The sequence below is a fragment of the Lacerta agilis genome, chromosome 12 (genome assembly GCF_009819535.1).
Source record: "Lacerta agilis isolate rLacAgi1 chromosome 12, rLacAgi1.pri, whole genome shotgun sequence".
NCBI lineage: Eukaryota > Metazoa > Chordata > Lepidosauria > Squamata > Lacertidae > Lacerta > Lacerta agilis.
In genome coordinates, this window is record NC_046323.1 from 29724478 (window position 1) to 29741026 (window position 16549).

A 16549-nucleotide genomic window follows, 5' to 3' on the forward strand; every position below is an offset into this window, starting at 1 on the left:
AAACCTGGAGACTATGGCTTATCAGAATTGAGTAAACCTACTTATATTTCACTCACACGCTAATATTCTGTGTTGAATTTTCATGAGCTTTTCTCACTACCTAAGTCACCATTTGGAAGTAGAGATGGATGAATCTGTCAATGTCGTTTTTTTCACCACTTCGCTTTTCCCCCAGACTTGAGTTCAGGTTGTCACATTTCCAGATAAGTTTGCAGATATATATATATATATTTAGTCTGCACAAAAATTGTCAGCATTTATTGTGCATTTCCTCTAATATACCAATTTCTGGAAGCAAGTTTGTCTAGCATACATAATTTTGCAAGCAATTCCCCACAACAGCATTCATTTTTGTGTTACTGTCATTAAGATATACATTTTTATGCGCACCTTTTTTGTAAATTTTAAAAATTATTTTTACAATTGTTGTTGTTCAGTCATTGAGTCATGTCCAACTCTTCATGACCCCATGGATCAGAGCACGCCAGGCACGCCTGTCTTTCACTGCCTCCCACAGTTTTCCAATATACCCCCAATAATAGCCAAATTATTAAAATAACAATTAATTCCCAAATTATACAATTATCAGAATGCTAATCAACTTCCAACTAATACAATTCAGTTAAAATGGCTCCCCGCGTGGTGGAACAGGTGCATTTCCGATCTTATATCACTGCGTTCCATAATCTTAATTAATTTCAGTTATAGTAATCATCTCTTAGTCAACAGCTACATAATTAGTGATTTCCATTTGTGATGTTATAATATATACATTTATAATGCTTCAAGTGAGGAACTCCAACTATTATCTTTATTCTGTTCTGCGTGTGAAAACTGGAGATTCCTTCTGTCCATATATGGTGTTGTATCTTTCACTTTCCAGTTGTTGTTTTCTCCCATCGTGATTTGGAGCGGAACTGAATCTCAAAGTTTCTCAGAAGTCTTATCTCTCAGTCCTTGCTTCTATGTCTTGGAAAAGGCGAGAGTCTGCTAGAAACCATTCTGTCTCACAGAACATATCACAGATCTTCGCCATTTCCCCCTCAGCCTAGGAAAAGGTGGGCAGTTTTCTAAGCACTGAAGATTTAATACTCCTTTTCCAACTCCCAGAATCTCTGCAGCGTTCTTATCACAGCCCCCAAATTCTTTTCCTTCCAGCAAAAGATTTATGGCCCAATTAAACTTTATCTTAGATTACAATCCATCAGTAGCACAAACAAATCTCAGTCTGTTTTTCCTTGTCTGTTGTTTTTAAATGGAGGTGAGGGGAATTACTCTGTCTTTCCAACACCGTCATACTTGAGTTCGCCTCCCCCTCCTTTCTTCATTTCAGATCACACACAGTTTCCATTTTTGCTTGTTAATATCAATATTACTCCAACATCCCTTCCTCACTTGTAAATATATTTTTATCTTGTATTCTGAAGAGGATTGCAAAATCATAAATATATAAAAGCTTAGAATAAACAAACAAACCGTGGGTTTCCCTCTCCCCAACCGATTCTCACACTAAAGAAAATCTTATCTCAATTCAAAACATTGATCCATGTAGCTGATATGTTCCGCAGTATGTTGTTGCAACCCTTTTCCATAACGCACCGGTACTTTAAAATCAATTATAAATCCAACTAAACGGATAACCTCTGCTTCTTAATGGTGGCGTAGGAGGGTTTTCACCAGGTGAAGTGCTTTTGTACTCAGCACCTCCCTGCCTTCCACATTCCATGCCGGAGTGAGAGCCAGGTACCAAGACGAATTACAAGTGAAGCCCATTCCCTGAGGGGAATTTGCAAGGATGATTTACCCTCTGCCATCCTTGTTTTTCGTTCGCCAACAATCCCCCGCTGTCGTGGGGGCTGCCTCCATTAAGGCAGGTGGGACAGGAAGCCTATGCACACTTTCTCTTAATGTATGCATTTTTGTGCACATTTGGGGGTTGGAGAACTGCACTGCAAAATTGAAAGAAGTGCAAATGTTAAACTATAGGGCATCCCATTGCCAGACTGCAAGCAGTTTCATTTCCCACCAACATAGCATAGAATTGGAAGACTCAAGATGTTCCTACTATAAAGGTGAAACTCAAAAAATTAGAATATTGTAGAAAAGTCCATTTATGTAAGCAATTGTTTTCATTATACTGGAGTTTAATATATGAGATAGACTCACGACATGCAAAGTGAGATTTGTCAAGACTTTGTTTGTTATAATTGTGAAGATTATGGCATACAGCTGATGAAAACCCCAAAGTTGAAATTGTTAATTTGGGGTTCTCATCAGATGTAAGCCATAATCATCACAATCAATCAATCGATTTTATTTCAGCTTTAAGCTCATAGAAAAAACAAAGGGAAATACACACGCACTGTTTGATTTAAAATTGGTAACGATAAAAGACTTATTAAGCATGCAAAATTAGATAAATATTATAAGGAGATTTCAGCTCCTAAACAGCAACCCATTACGTCTCTTGTATGTCAAAATGGAAGTTAAAAATTTCGCCATTTGTAAATCATCACAATTATAACAAATAAAGGCTTGACATATCTCGCTTTGCATGTCATGAGTCTATCTCATATATTAGTTTCACTTTTTAAGTTGAATTACTGAAAGAAATGAACCTTGCCACGATATTCTAATTGAATGGCAAATGAAGATTAGGGACTTTATGTTCACAAAACATCTCCCCCATGTTGGCTTCATAAGGTGGTACACTTGCACTTGTAGCTGGCCTTGCACTTGATTTATTTCTTTTCTTGCATTGGAGACTGAGGGTGTTTTGATGAGGGCCATATTTATTGAAGAGACTATCAAGGCCATGGACTAGGACCTGTGAGTTTCATGATATACCATATTTTCCGGAGTATAAGACGACTGGGCGTATAAGACGACCCCCAACTTTTCCAGTTAAAATACAGAGTTTGAGATACACTCGACCGCAGATTCTCCACCCGGCGTATAAGACGACCCCCAACTTTTGAGAATATTTTCATGGATTAAAAAGTAGTCTTATACGCCAGAATATACAGTATATTTTTTGCAGTTAAATGGGCCCATGCCAGTAGCCTGACCTGTGATTTTCATAATGCTGTGCTGGCTTTAATGATATTGTCACAGTAGAAGAAATAAAGTTTATTAAGTGGTTCCTTCAATTTTTGAGAGGTCCGCAAAACCTCAGAGTTGAGAGCCACTGATAGTTCATCCTACATGAACAGATCTGCAATTTTGTGCATACAAGAAACTGCTAATGAAGTCTTTAAAAAGAAGGTGGGGGAACCGTGTGGTTACAGTGGAATAGATAAGCAAAATCAAGAGAAACATTGTGGAAAAACTCAGTGCCGGCTTTTGATCACCTGACTTCACTTTGGTTTTGCTCCTTTAAATTACCTAGAGAAAGACCATAATCTTCTCCTCATACAGCTGGATGGGAGCCAGACCTCTGGCTCCAGAGGTAAAGGGCAAAAAGTAAAAATCCTGTCTGAACAAGCAGCTCCACCCATTCCTCTGAGTCAGTTTGGCTTTTTGACAACAAAATTGAGCTCTGAAGAAAATTCATTCATTGCTTTGCTTCTGGACAAAACTCAAAATGCTGAGCTCGTACAACAGACAGGCAGATCCCCAAGTAAGACAGAATGCTACTTACTGACGGATCTACAGCTAGACCATGTAGTTCACTGTAATGACTAGGACGCTTTTAATTTTTCATCTTTAGGACACAATATATTCAGAAGATATCTGGTTTTAGGATTAGCAAGTAAGGCAGCCTTGCAAATCTAGTCCTCCTGCCCCCACCCCCCATTACTAACCCTCAAACATGTTTACTATATTCCTTCTCTTAGACATTTGTGGCCTTACAAGGATGAAGAGAGAATCGGCTTTTGCTTCTCTCTGTCAGGTCACCTGGAGAGGATTCTTACTCTGCCCAGGCGATCAGGTGAGCAAGTTTACAAATTAGGGTGGTGCACAGAGAATAGCTCCTACCGATGCTTCTGGCTGAGTTCAGTGTCATGCATCTGGGTCTTCTGGAAATGCCCAAGGTGATCATAGTTCAATGATACAGCACATGCCTCGTAAGCCCCAGGTCCCGGGTTCAACTCCTGACAACTCCAAGTCAGGCTAGAAGGTTTCCTGTCTGAAACATTACAGCAGAGTTTCCCAAACTTGGGTCTCCAGCTGTTTTTGGGCTACAACTGCCATCATCCCTAACTAGCAAGACTGGTGGTCAGGGATGATGGGAACTGTAGTCCAAAAACAGCTGGAGACTCAAGTTTAGGAAACTCTACATTAGAGACTTGCTGCCAGTTGGTGTAGAGAGAATGCAGAACTAGATGGATCAATGGTCTGACTCAGTATAATCTGCTCCCTATATCCCAGGAAAGGCTGATAACTCTTCCCCCCCCCTCAATGCATTCCCTGCGCTCAAAGCAGTGAAGCGGCCATCCAAGCTGCACATCCTAGGTAAAAACCCACATTGGCTCCTGTGGGCTGGTAGGAACACAAGTCTGAACTGCAAGGACTTTGAAACAGTGAGACTACTAAATTAGATAAGTACATAAATGCCCTTTTTGCTACTGTAATTTGAAATGAAATAAAACATATAAGGGGACTGGGAAAGGAATGTTGCAGTGGCTGGGCTTTTAGGGTAGATTCATTTGAGATCCACAAGAAAGCCTTGTTCATCCCCTAGTTCTGCTGTAATGTTCACTCAGCAAGGGGGAATAAGTTTGTTTCCTAAATTGTATATAACCTAAAAACCAGATCATGCCACCCACGTTCATACCAGTAGTCTCCCTGAGGTCTGGCCATGTGGTTTTCTCTAGCCAAGGCAGAAGAAAATTCTTTATGCCACTTTTGTCTTACTTCCTTACTTCATGTGGCTGATACAGTCTAGAGGAGTCTTGGGTGTGTTTGCAAATATGATGATATAAACTGCTTCCTGCTCTGAAGACAGTGAAGTTTAATGTGACTTGAGTGCAGAGGGAGTGAACTCTTTTATCCACGTTTGTTAATTTACATTTAGAGGGGTTTTTTCCTTGCTAACTGAAAGGGTATTTATTTATGCCATGCCTTTCTATTAAGGACACTGTTGAAGGTCTGGTCAAGCAAAACAAGAACTTCTGTTCTATAGTGATAGAAAATTTTTTTATCACAACAATAATATTGTTATAGGTTTAAGGGGGGCAGGGTCAGTCTGGATGATATTCATTGGTCCCTTCCAGGCCTTCCAGCGAGGTTCAGAATCTAGTAGAAGAGGCCACTGAACTAAGTCAGACAAGTTGCCTTAGCTAGTCAGCTGGACTGCCACATATATGTCCAAAGAGAAATAGGTGGACCTTCTACTACCTCACCTGGCTGGATGCTATGCCATTCTAGGATGGAGAACAGGGGGCAATGGGGGGGGCTGGGTGTGTGAGAGAGTTTTGGCTGATGCTGGAAGCTGAAGACACAGAAGCTTGTCTTGCTCTATACTGCGAGTCAGCAACCTTTTCCAGCTGTGGGCCGGTCCACCGTCCCTCAGACCATGTGGTGGGCCAGACTATTTTTTTGGGGGGGGGGAATGAATGAATTCCTTTGCCCCATAAATAACCCAGAGATGCATTTTACTAGAGGCATAGTGTATTAGGGGTTAGAAAACTTTCTCAGCAGGGGGTCGGTCCACTGTCCCTCATGCCTTGTGGGGGGCTGGACTATATTTGGGGGGGGGGATGAATGAATTCCTATGCCCCACAAATAACCCAGAGGTGCATTTTAAATAAAAGGACACATTCTACTCATGTAAAAACACGCCGATTCCTGGACTGTCCGCGGGCTGGATTGAGAAGGCGATTGGACCACATCCAGCCCCCGGGTCTTAGGTTGCCTACCCCTGCTCTATACCGTACCCAGAGCATGGCTTGGGGCTTTTCTGGAAACCTAATGGGGAGGCAATAAATTTTGGAGTCTTGATGCAGTGAGCACCTCCATCCTATGGTCAGGTTGTATAAATAGAACCACATAACCTAAGGATACCACAGCCTCTATTCCAAGGAAACTGAACCCAGGATAAGCACAGACACCCCTGTTGTCTCTTGGTACTCAGAGTTGGGGGACCTTACAATAACATACGATACGCTACGCTACTACACTAATATATTATATTAATATAATATAATAATTAATTCAGCAGGGCCACATAATTTTTAAAATCACTTAACACGGTTACATTTTAAAGAGCATTGCATGATTACATCTGCACCTCTACTATATGGCCAGTGTTGTTTTATAGTACAATACAGAAAGAAATTGACCCAGGACTCAAACACACCAGGACAAAAATGTGGACCCCATCCTAGAGTTGTCCCAGACCTTTTCCACTTTAAATGCATCCCCCCCCACCAAATCTGTACTTTCCAAGAATTAAAAACACACTTCATTTAAAGGTGTGTGTGTGGGGGGGGGGGGTATGAGATAACAACGGGGAGGTGATTATGTGGCTGCCCTAGCATTAATGGGGAGACACGCTGATGTAAATCCACACTCCGCTCCTGTATGAACAAGCCCCCTAGTGTGAACTACTTAATGCTGCCAAAATGGGCACATTAGACATTCTGTAAAGGGGCATGGAGAGTGTGGGCATATTTATGAATGACCAGTGCAGAGCAACTAAGCTTTCATGGGAGAGGAAAATCTCTGGCAATCTCCACCAGATGGAACTTCCAATTGCTTGGCAAGAGGATCCTGAGCTGTTTCAGGATAATCACCATTTATATGTCAAGTAAGCTTTCATTTTAACAATTCCCCCAATTGTTAAATTTTAGGGAAAGGTCATGGTTCAGTGGCAGAGCAATTGCCTTGCATGAAGAAGGTCCCAGGATCAATCCAAGTAGGGCTGGGAGAGATCCCTGCCTGAGAGCTGCTGCCAGCCAGTGTTGACAATGCTAAGCTAAATAGGCCAATGAAACTGACTCAGTATAAGGCAGGTTCCAATGATCCGATGGACCACACAACAGACAGACTTGAGAAATTGGGGGGGGGGGGGTTTGAGACAGATTGAGAGGAAGGTCACACGAAAAGGACAGAAGAACGGAGCACAGTGCTCTCACTACAGGACTGCCAGAGGATCAAGATGGTGCAAGGGGGAAGCAGAGGAATTTGGCTGGAGAGGAAAGAAAAAGTTTAAAGGCACAGCTTCCCGCCAATGCCACTATACCTGACCATGCAGGAGAAACCACACAGAAAAGAGTCCATGCCTTCCAGAAGGTTTAAAGAAATTGCAGAAACAAAAACACAGGAGGGTGGGGGGGGCGTACACAAAGGATGCCATCCATTAAACAGAGAGGAAAGTTATATGGCAATCCATAACGAAGGAGGGAAGGAGAATAAAAATGTGAAATCCTTGGACTATTTATACAATACGCTTCTGGGTGAGCTGACACCATCCAAGTCCCAAACTAGACATGACATTACATGATTCTTTGCATTTAATGTGCAAGGTTTTTTTTTTTTTTAAGGCAAATTGCACGTGTGGATGTGATAATTATGAGGATCATAGCAGGCATGGATAGGGAAATCAACCCCTTCCTCCCTTGCTGCAGTTGTGATGAAAATCCTTCTTCTGAATCTGATACTTTTGGCAGAAAAGCCACAGTGGTGCCATTGCAAAGATGCCTTTAACATGAGCTGCAGTTTGGTTCTAATCTGTTTCTTTTCCCTGCAGTCATTTAGTACAATATTAATTGTTCTCCCTTGTTTGCTCTCCTTTGGGCCCCTCTCTTTTGAGAGGGCCTCTTCATTTCACTTAATATTTGCTTCTTGTTCTCCATCCTTACTCTCTGCTGGCTTTTTTAGAAAGTGCAAAAATGTTTCTCGTTACTCATTTTCAGTGAAAATGTCAGTCAAAAAAAAATCCTTAAAAGTAAGAAACTGAGGCCAATATAACAATCCATGTAAGTGTATACTTTGGGTACAATTACATATAAAGAGTTATTTTTTGGGGGGGGTGCCTATAACAGAGTGGCATGGCTGCATTTGAACAGAATGCTAACTCCTCATTTGTCTGAACCATGCTGACAACAAACCACAAGTTGTCAAGAGATAAGCTGTTGAATCAGGCCGGGGCAAACATTATTATTATTATTATTATTATTATTATTATTATTATTATTATTATTATTATTATTATTATTATCATTATTATTATTATTATTATTATTATTATTATTTATTATTAATTATTATTGTTGTTGTTTACTTTTACCCCACCCATCTGGTTGTGTTTCCTCAGCCACTCTGGGCGGCTTCCAACAAGAGATTAAAAATGAGCAAGAGATGGCCAAACAAACCATGATCAAGCAAGGCTACTCAGCTCAGACAAAATAATGTCAAACCACAGTTAAAACAAACCATAATTTAAACAAGCCAACAACAAACCGTGACTCAACAACATGGTTTGCTGCCGGAAAACAAGCCATGATTAGTCTGCTGGGCTGGGTTTGGACATTCAAGCACATACTGGTTACCTAATAGCTGTATATTGGTATGAACCAGGACAATTGGGAACAAAGAACTTTTTTTTTTCATGGATAAAGTATTTTATGGGCAGTCCCCAAAGAAAAATTCCCAGGACATCTCTAACATGAATATTCTCCTATATAACCATGCTATTTAGGCCATACATGTTTTTAAGTTAATGGCTCAAAAGTAGCAGGAAAAGTTGCACCTGAAATCCTGTTCAGTCCTGAACAGTCTACTCTCAGAAGCCAACACTTTCCTTTTGAAGCCATAGCTAAGATTATTTAAGGCAGAATAATGGGGTGTTTTGATAAAAAAAAAATCTAAGAGACTCAAGCCTGCTTTTCTTCATGTGGTATTATATAATTCTCCATGTGCATGATAACACGATAAGGAGCACGGCCATTGCTGCACATTCACATTTGTTAATAATCCTCAGTACAGCTTAATGAGCAGGTGGCCTTTAGAAAACAATTTACATGTTCAAAGCAGTAATACCTAAATAGATACAAGATCCAACAGATTCATCCCACCAGGATATCTCTTGACTTTTCGGCATCCTGGTTCTACTTTCATGGTGTGCTGTGATCTCATGCCTCATTAACATCAATATAGGAATGGGGTCCTAGCAGAAAATTATTGGATTCCTCACAAATAAAGTTCCTAGAGGTCCTTGAAAGAAGGCAGTTTAAATCAGGTTTGGCTGAGTGGTTTAACAATCAATTTGTCTTCCCAGGGAACTCTGGGAATTGTAGTTCTGCGAAGGGAGTAGGGGTCTCCTAACAACTCCCACCGCCCTTAACAAACTCCAGTTCCCATGATACTTTGGGAGAAGCCATGACTATTAGAAAAGTATAGGAGTGGTTTAAACGCTTTGTGTAGATGTGGGCAAGAATGCTGTAAGAGGCAGGGAGATAATCTGACCACAGCAATTTAGGAAACCCCCCCCCCCACCTTCCAGATATACCAAGTCACATGGAAACCACTTCCCCATAATGGTCGTGAGGCTGACTAGGACCATTTTTACCTAGCATTACACCAAGCAAAACATCCGACAATTAGCTGCATATTTTCCCACAGAGATACACTCAAGACTCCTTAGATGTGGGGTGGGCAACAGGCAACCATCACAACATTTGCTGCAGGCCTTCCCCTTCCTGGGAAAATTAGCCACAGCCTGCCACAGCCTCTCTGTTTCACTTAATATTTGCTTGTGTGCTTCAATCCCATTTATCAGACTGGGGTTAACTGGAATACATAGGTCCATGTGTAAAGATAAACAGGAACAAATCCACTGCTCCCCAGAGAACAGCAGCGTAAGTCAGAACCTATGTAAAGTTCCTCAGGCCAGCTTCAAACAGTCTCCAGCAGGCAGTTGTCACACTCCTCCACATATTTGTACTTACTTACACACACACACACACACACACACACACAATCAATCAATGACCTTTCCCCTGCTCTATCATCAATATTAGCAGGTACAGCAAAGTATGGTCTGTGGGTGTGTATATATATGCCCTTCAGGCAAATCCCACAGCAGCAAAAAGTAGAGCTTAAGAAACACATTAAAACAAGGTAATTCAAAGCATATCAAAACAAATAAACAGTAGCCTCTCAAGGATTGGGAATTTGCAACCCACACACACGCACACAAAAAAACAACCTGGGTGCATTTTCAGTAGGTACCAAAAACTCAACAGAGTTCACTCTAAGCTTTTCGCAGCTATAATAAGCAAAGGCCAATGGGGGGGAGGCACAGGTGTTGTGAGTGGGGGTGGTGTGCCCCGGGTTCCAGGCGAGGGGGGTGACACTTGGGCCAGCCCCACCCTGCTGGTGTCACCCGAGCAAACTGTGGAGCAAAGCCGCTCCACCCCACGGCCTGTCTGGGTTCCGCCAGCCGGCGCCGCTATGGGGCTGCCCTGCGCGATCGGGATGGGGAAGCCCCAGGAGCCGGCGCTTGCTTGGCGGGTCGCCACTGGAACAGCAGCACCGGCGGGATGGACTGCACATGCCTGGATTTCCGCGCATGCGCAGTCTGTCCTCTGGGGGGAGGGAAATGCAGCGGGCACCGAATCAAGCACAGTTTAGATCTGAAGCAATTCTTGACACTGCTCCGTTTTCATCCAAATTTGTGTAGACATGCGGTTAAAATTTGAATTCAAATCCTGGCATCAGTGAGTGACCTTAGGCATTTCTCAGCCTCTCTTCACAGCACGATGGATGATGCTGAGACTATCTGGTTGATGTCACACTGGGCCATTTGGATCCTTTATCATCTGCTAGCCTTAATTATTGCATATGATGGGCAGATACTATGCTCATCCTTGTATAGGGTTGATTCTCGAGAACTATGAGCCCTCTAAGGAGCCATTTCCTTTTATATCAGGGACTGTTAGCATGTTGGGGACCTAGGGCTGCATTCACCCTTGGCCAACTCTTCAGAGGGATGAATGCTAGTAGCGGGCATGGCCAAAAGTGAGTGTGGCCACCCTACACCCCACATGCACATTCTCACAGGCATGCACACAAAACACACAAATATAGGACATACACAGGACACACATGGGTGCAGGACACATATACAGGTACACACACACACACACACACACACACAGGCCCCTGCTCCATGTACATCACTTGAGAATGGGAGTCGTCACCCTCTCCCCACACATCTGGTGTGCAGGAAGCGAGTGGTTTCCATCTCTGTCTAGGCCAGAGCCCCAAAGAGTATGAAATCCACCCCCAGCCACTCATCAGATAAGGTTGATGACCCAAACCAGCTCAGCTAACCCCATTGTTTACCTTTGTGGTCCACAGCTTGACGGTCCAGTCAAATGATGATGTCACAAATAGATGGGAGAAGTCAATTGGACCCACTGCCATGTGGCAGTTGATTCCTGTCACAGGACCTTGGTGGCCTTCAAAGATTTCACCAATGCCCGCTTTACTGTGTAAGGAGAGAGGTGTACACTTAGGAAACATCCAACACCAGAAAATGCCGCGAATCTTGAGAATCTATCTGTATTCCTTCCCCACCCCCCTTAATAGCACTTCAGGTATGGGGTTTTGATTAGGGAAACAAAGCTAGTAGAAGGCTAGAAGGTAGAATCACTGCTCCTATGAAATTCACTTCCCTCATCATGTCTGTTTTGGCCCTTATTGTAACCTAGGCAACCTAGAGGTATCTTCTGAGCTAAATGCATTTAGTTAAAAACTAAAATACACACAAATACCTTCCATGACGACAAGCTGTGTAAACAATGCCCTCTTCACTTCCAACTACAAAGTTATTGACGTCTCCAGTTGGGAAAGCCATTCCAGTAACCGCCACTGGCTTGGATTTATTGTACACCAGCTCCATGCTCTCCTAGCAAAATAGAATATCCCCCAATATATATATATTACAGAAATAAGGTACTATTTTCTTAATAAGTTTTTCATCAACTACAGAGAGCTGATCATTGTGGAGCACCTGAAGGAAGTTCATGGACCACTGGTGGTGCACAGACCACAGCTTGGGAATCGCTATTCTAAATTTTGAATGGGCCAATGGCTCTTTGCTCCCAGTCTTCTCCAGCCAGATGGGCTACAACTTCCATTAACCATAGCCAGTTGGGATAGGAGATGCAGTCCTAAACATCTGGAGGGCACCAGGTTGGAGAAGGCTGTTTTCTACAAATGTAAGAATTAGTGCCAAACCCAACAATGACAACAGCAACACAAGAACAGGAGAGTGAAAGGGTAAAAAAAAAAATGTCAAACTTTTGAGATGATCTCCTTGCTTAGCGGTCACTGGATGCAGATAATAAACCATACTTTTATTGAGTGCCACACAACAATCTAGTCTTGCCTTTATCTAGTCAATATTTGCTAAAGAATGCGGTAGAGTAAATGTGATACACACCACAGGCGACTCGTATGATTACCTGTGCTTTAACATGGATTATTTCATTTTCACTTGAAATTGACCTGCATATTAACGCATTACAGTAATTACATGATTTGTGGCAGAGGAAATGGGCTTTGGCTCTTAGAGGAGCCTATTGCTGGAAATAAGCTGCGCTCTTTCAAGTGCATTCACAGGTTTTAGTTTGCATAGGATGTGAAGTTTGGGCTTTTAGGGATGATGTGGGTATCAGCTTTAACTCCAGCACTTTCTTCTTGTGTAGGTAAAAACAAACCCACCTGTGGAGTTGAGAGCATATCCAGGCTCCAGGAACACATTTTGCCATCTGTTGAAACGGTAATGAGGTTGTGAGCATTCTGTGTCCCAACGACATTTACACAGTATACAGGGTGCTGAAAACACACAAAATGTCTGGAATCAGAGGGTGCATGATCACATTTTGAAAACATAGGTATCAAAATGATTCAGACATATTATTTGCAAAGGAAATTAGGTTGCCACATAATGCCCAGAACTCGTCTGTTTGCTAGGTAGGATCATTAACTTTTTGGTTATTTGTTATTTTTTTACAAGAGTAAACAACAACAACAACAAAAAGCAAAGTCCCCCTCCCCTCTCAAAGCTTCATTTTACACCATCATAAACTGACCAAAATGATGACTGCTGTGAAAATGGATTAAGTGGGGGAAATTTCACGTGCATGGATACATTATCATGCTACTGATGGTGTTTGATGCTAGAAAAGTAAGAGCAAAAAAGAGACAAATCTTCAGACGGAGCAGAAATGTGTATTATTTAATGAGGAAAATGGGTGCGGGGGGGGGGGTATTGCAGCCACCATCTTTGACACAGCTTGGACTTTGCACAAAACATTTTCATTCACACTTTGGAGGGATGGACATGAATGTCACCAAATTCATTAAGACTTCTTAATCATATATGGTCTCATTTTCAGTGAAGATAACCTGAAATAACTGTGCCAGGTTATTGTATTATTTTAGATTTACAATGGGCCGCAATTCTCTCCCACAAAGGGAAGAACTGGGTCTTGAGCATGCCTATAGACGTGTTTCTGTTATGCACTGAGTTGAATCCGAGTATATTTCAATTTCCCTACAATCTCCAGTGTGTGACGACTGACTACCACGCCGCATGGCCTTCCTGCAACCAAATCAAGAATCACAGTTCAATAAACTGGATGTGGCCTAACTTGTCCTCTTTGAAAGCTGCTTTTTCATAAACCAAGCGGCATTTGGGCTTTAAGAACACATGTTTGAATATAGCACCTACATTGACCAATGGTGTACACCAGCCTTCCCTAACTTGCTGCCTCTCAGATGCTGTTGGCCTCCACCTCCCGTCAGTGCCAGCCAGCATGGACAACTGCCAGGAATGATGGGAGCTGTAGCCTAAAACATCTGTAAAGCACAAGGATGGGGAAAGTGGTGTACATGCATATTAGCTTTCATTCTGGCCAACAGGCTGATCAAACATCTGATGAGTGGTAGGAGGGAGGTGATGTGTGTCTGCCTGCCTCCCTGTATGTGTGTTGGTATCTGCATGTGTGTTTGTGGTATGTGTTTAACAGACTGCATATGCCCCTGGATTTGTGTGTGTCTTTCTGTCTGTCTGTCTGTCTGTCTATCTGACTCTCTCTCTCTCTCTCTCTCTCTCTCTCTCTCTCTCTCTCTCTCTCTCTCACTCACTCTCTCTCTCTGTGGTGTGCATTAGATGTGCAGCTTGCGCATGCATGAGAGGGATGGCCATCCCATCTTTTGTTCTGGTGTTCCCCCTCTGCTGCCAGAGGGCTTCCAAAAATATTAAAAAACACCAACTAGTCACTCCTGCCTTCCAGAAATTGCCTAATAAAGACAGGTCAATCAAAGTTAGATGGCATATTTGACTACAGCATCTTATATGAACTTTATTCATTTTAAATCCTGTTGGATCTTTTTCGTATGTGGTTTCACGGATGGGTACATGAAAAACAGCATGACAAGAAAGCTAATTGTGTGTGTGCGCACCAGCGGGGTTATTCGATTCCATCGCCACCCTTGCTTAGCTCTTACTCATTCTACCAGACAGAGCTGGCCTTCCGCATGTGTCCTCTATGAAATCAACCCAACCAAGCGCCAGTTCATACCAAAGCTTATTGAACATTTGCCCTCCTCACTATGGTGCTTATACAGGTTGGTAACATGGTCCTCTTAAGCAGGGAACATCAGGGGCGAAAGGAGGCAAAGTTCAAATAGGTGGAGCACCGTTCAGTAGCACGAGGATGGCTCCCTGTTTTCCTTGCAGCGCTCTCTTTATGCAGTGTCTGGCTTTAATCAGAGCTGTCACTTGTCAATTTCATAAGCAATAAGTCTCACTGCAGAACTGGAAGGGATGTTTCAAGCGCAGGGTGGGAGGGGGGAAGGGGGGAGGGGAAACGCCAACTGTACTTTGCGGAGAATCTTGCTGGGCTCTCTCTTTTCCCAAGAGGAGAAGATGCCATCTTGCTTTTATTTATTTTGGAAATGAAATCATCATGCTAGAGGGTTTTTAAAAGCTTAATTAAAATTTCCTGTTATCCCAAATGCAGATGTGTGGTGGGTGTGAAAGGAAATTAGTGAGTAATGTGTGGTGGGACTCTCTTCCCTTGTGAATCCTGGCACCAAGACGGAGGGATAAGCTCAGGAAATTTGGAAGCCAGCGGTTGGTGGCAACATGGGACGTATTTTCCAGTGGGGGAAGGGAGCGAATCTTGTTTTCATACAGACTAAAATTAAATTTTAAAAGTGAGTATTGCATTACCAGATGGCTTGCTTTGGTGGGATTGAATGGGTTGCCTCGGTCTCAAGGCAGAATCAGTACACGGTCCACACAGCAGTGCTTAAGCCCATGGCTTTCCAGGATGCTGCATGTCGCAGTCAGCTAATGAATTAAACTATTCACAAGGCAAGCCTTAGCTTACTTCACAGGGTTGTTGTGAGGATAAAATGGGGAAGAAGAGAACCATGTACACCAACTTGGAGCTCCTTGGAGGAAAGGTGGAGATAAAAAAAATAAATAATGCACAAGAAAAGGAAAAGAATACTTAAAAATAAAAAAGGCATTTTTCTGGTCGTGTGGTAGGTCCTCTGCATGGGGAAGACAGAGAAATGCTCTTGCGTGACATACAGAAGGCGGAATTGCTCAACATCTACTTTGCCTCTGTCTTCACCCAAAAGGAAAGCAGTGCCCAACCTGGCAATAACAGAATAAACGATGTCAGGAGGGAGCTGCAGTCCAAGATAGGAAAAGGGGTGGTAAGGGAACACCTAGTTTCGCCAGAGGGTGGGTTGGGACTCACTACCAGGTCGTGGCCTGATCTAAGGTGGTACAAGGTGGGATCCTTTGGAATGACATGATATAAATTTAAGAAAAAGGTAACAGCAGCATTTCCAAGAAATGGATCTCTAAATGCATGTTTGGGTTAAAGGTAGTCTGTGCCTGAAAAAGTTGAAGTCTACTGCCATAATGGATGGGGGAAGTGGCTTACACAGAACAATATTTGAACTCTTTCTCTTTACACAAATAATTCAGATGAGTTTACAAATAGCTTACTCAATCCGCCATTGCTGCCTATCCTGTCACCTGAAATTCATGCATTGAATATAATTACTACATAGGTCGTATGCACATAAAGACCAACATGTGTAGACCCAAACCACAGAAATGTTAGTCCCTAATAATCCCAGGAAGCAGTTGCATAATCCATTTGCAAACATCTTGTCCAACTGGTGGGCGTTAAGTGGGTCTGGAGGTAAGATGAGCAATAAGTGGGGCAGATGGGTGCAATCCATTCTGCTCCCAAATGGAATCATGCCAAAACTGCCCCAAGGTTTATGGAGTCATTTAAAAAGTTTGTACAATTGAAATATAAGATGGACACATGATAAAAGCTAGGTCTTAATTTCTGCTAATCCTGAAGGGCAGACTCCTCTAACCATGATATGATGTGATCCTTCTAGTAGTTTGAATTTGACATGTAATATGCACACATCGTATGCTTATAAATACATCTTCTGTGTTCCAGCTCAAACAATTGTAATTTCTAGTGCAAACGTTTCCTATGTCCCAGGTATAGATTTGTCAGCAGGGATTGACAAGTGTTAATAAATGGGGGGT

The 16549-nt window shown here is 42.5% G+C and overlaps 1 protein-coding gene across 6 annotated transcripts in view; it reads right to left on the reverse strand.

Annotated features, from left to right (window-relative positions):
* DYNC1I1 (dynein cytoplasmic 1 intermediate chain 1) overlaps nucleotides 1-16549 on the reverse strand; it is a 190089-nt gene that overhangs the window by 43369 nt on the left and 130171 nt on the right. For all 6 annotated transcript variants that reach the window (XM_033165245.1, XM_033165251.1, XM_033165249.1 and 3 more), the window contains 3 exons: nucleotides 12676-12789; nucleotides 11724-11857; nucleotides 11293-11437 (listed from right to left, as the gene is read on the reverse strand). In XM_033165245.1, the coding sequence (XP_033021136.1) occupies nucleotides 11293-11437; nucleotides 11724-11857; nucleotides 12676-12789 (393 nt within the window). The remainder of the gene's footprint in view (nucleotides 1-11292; nucleotides 11438-11723; nucleotides 11858-12675; nucleotides 12790-16549) is intronic.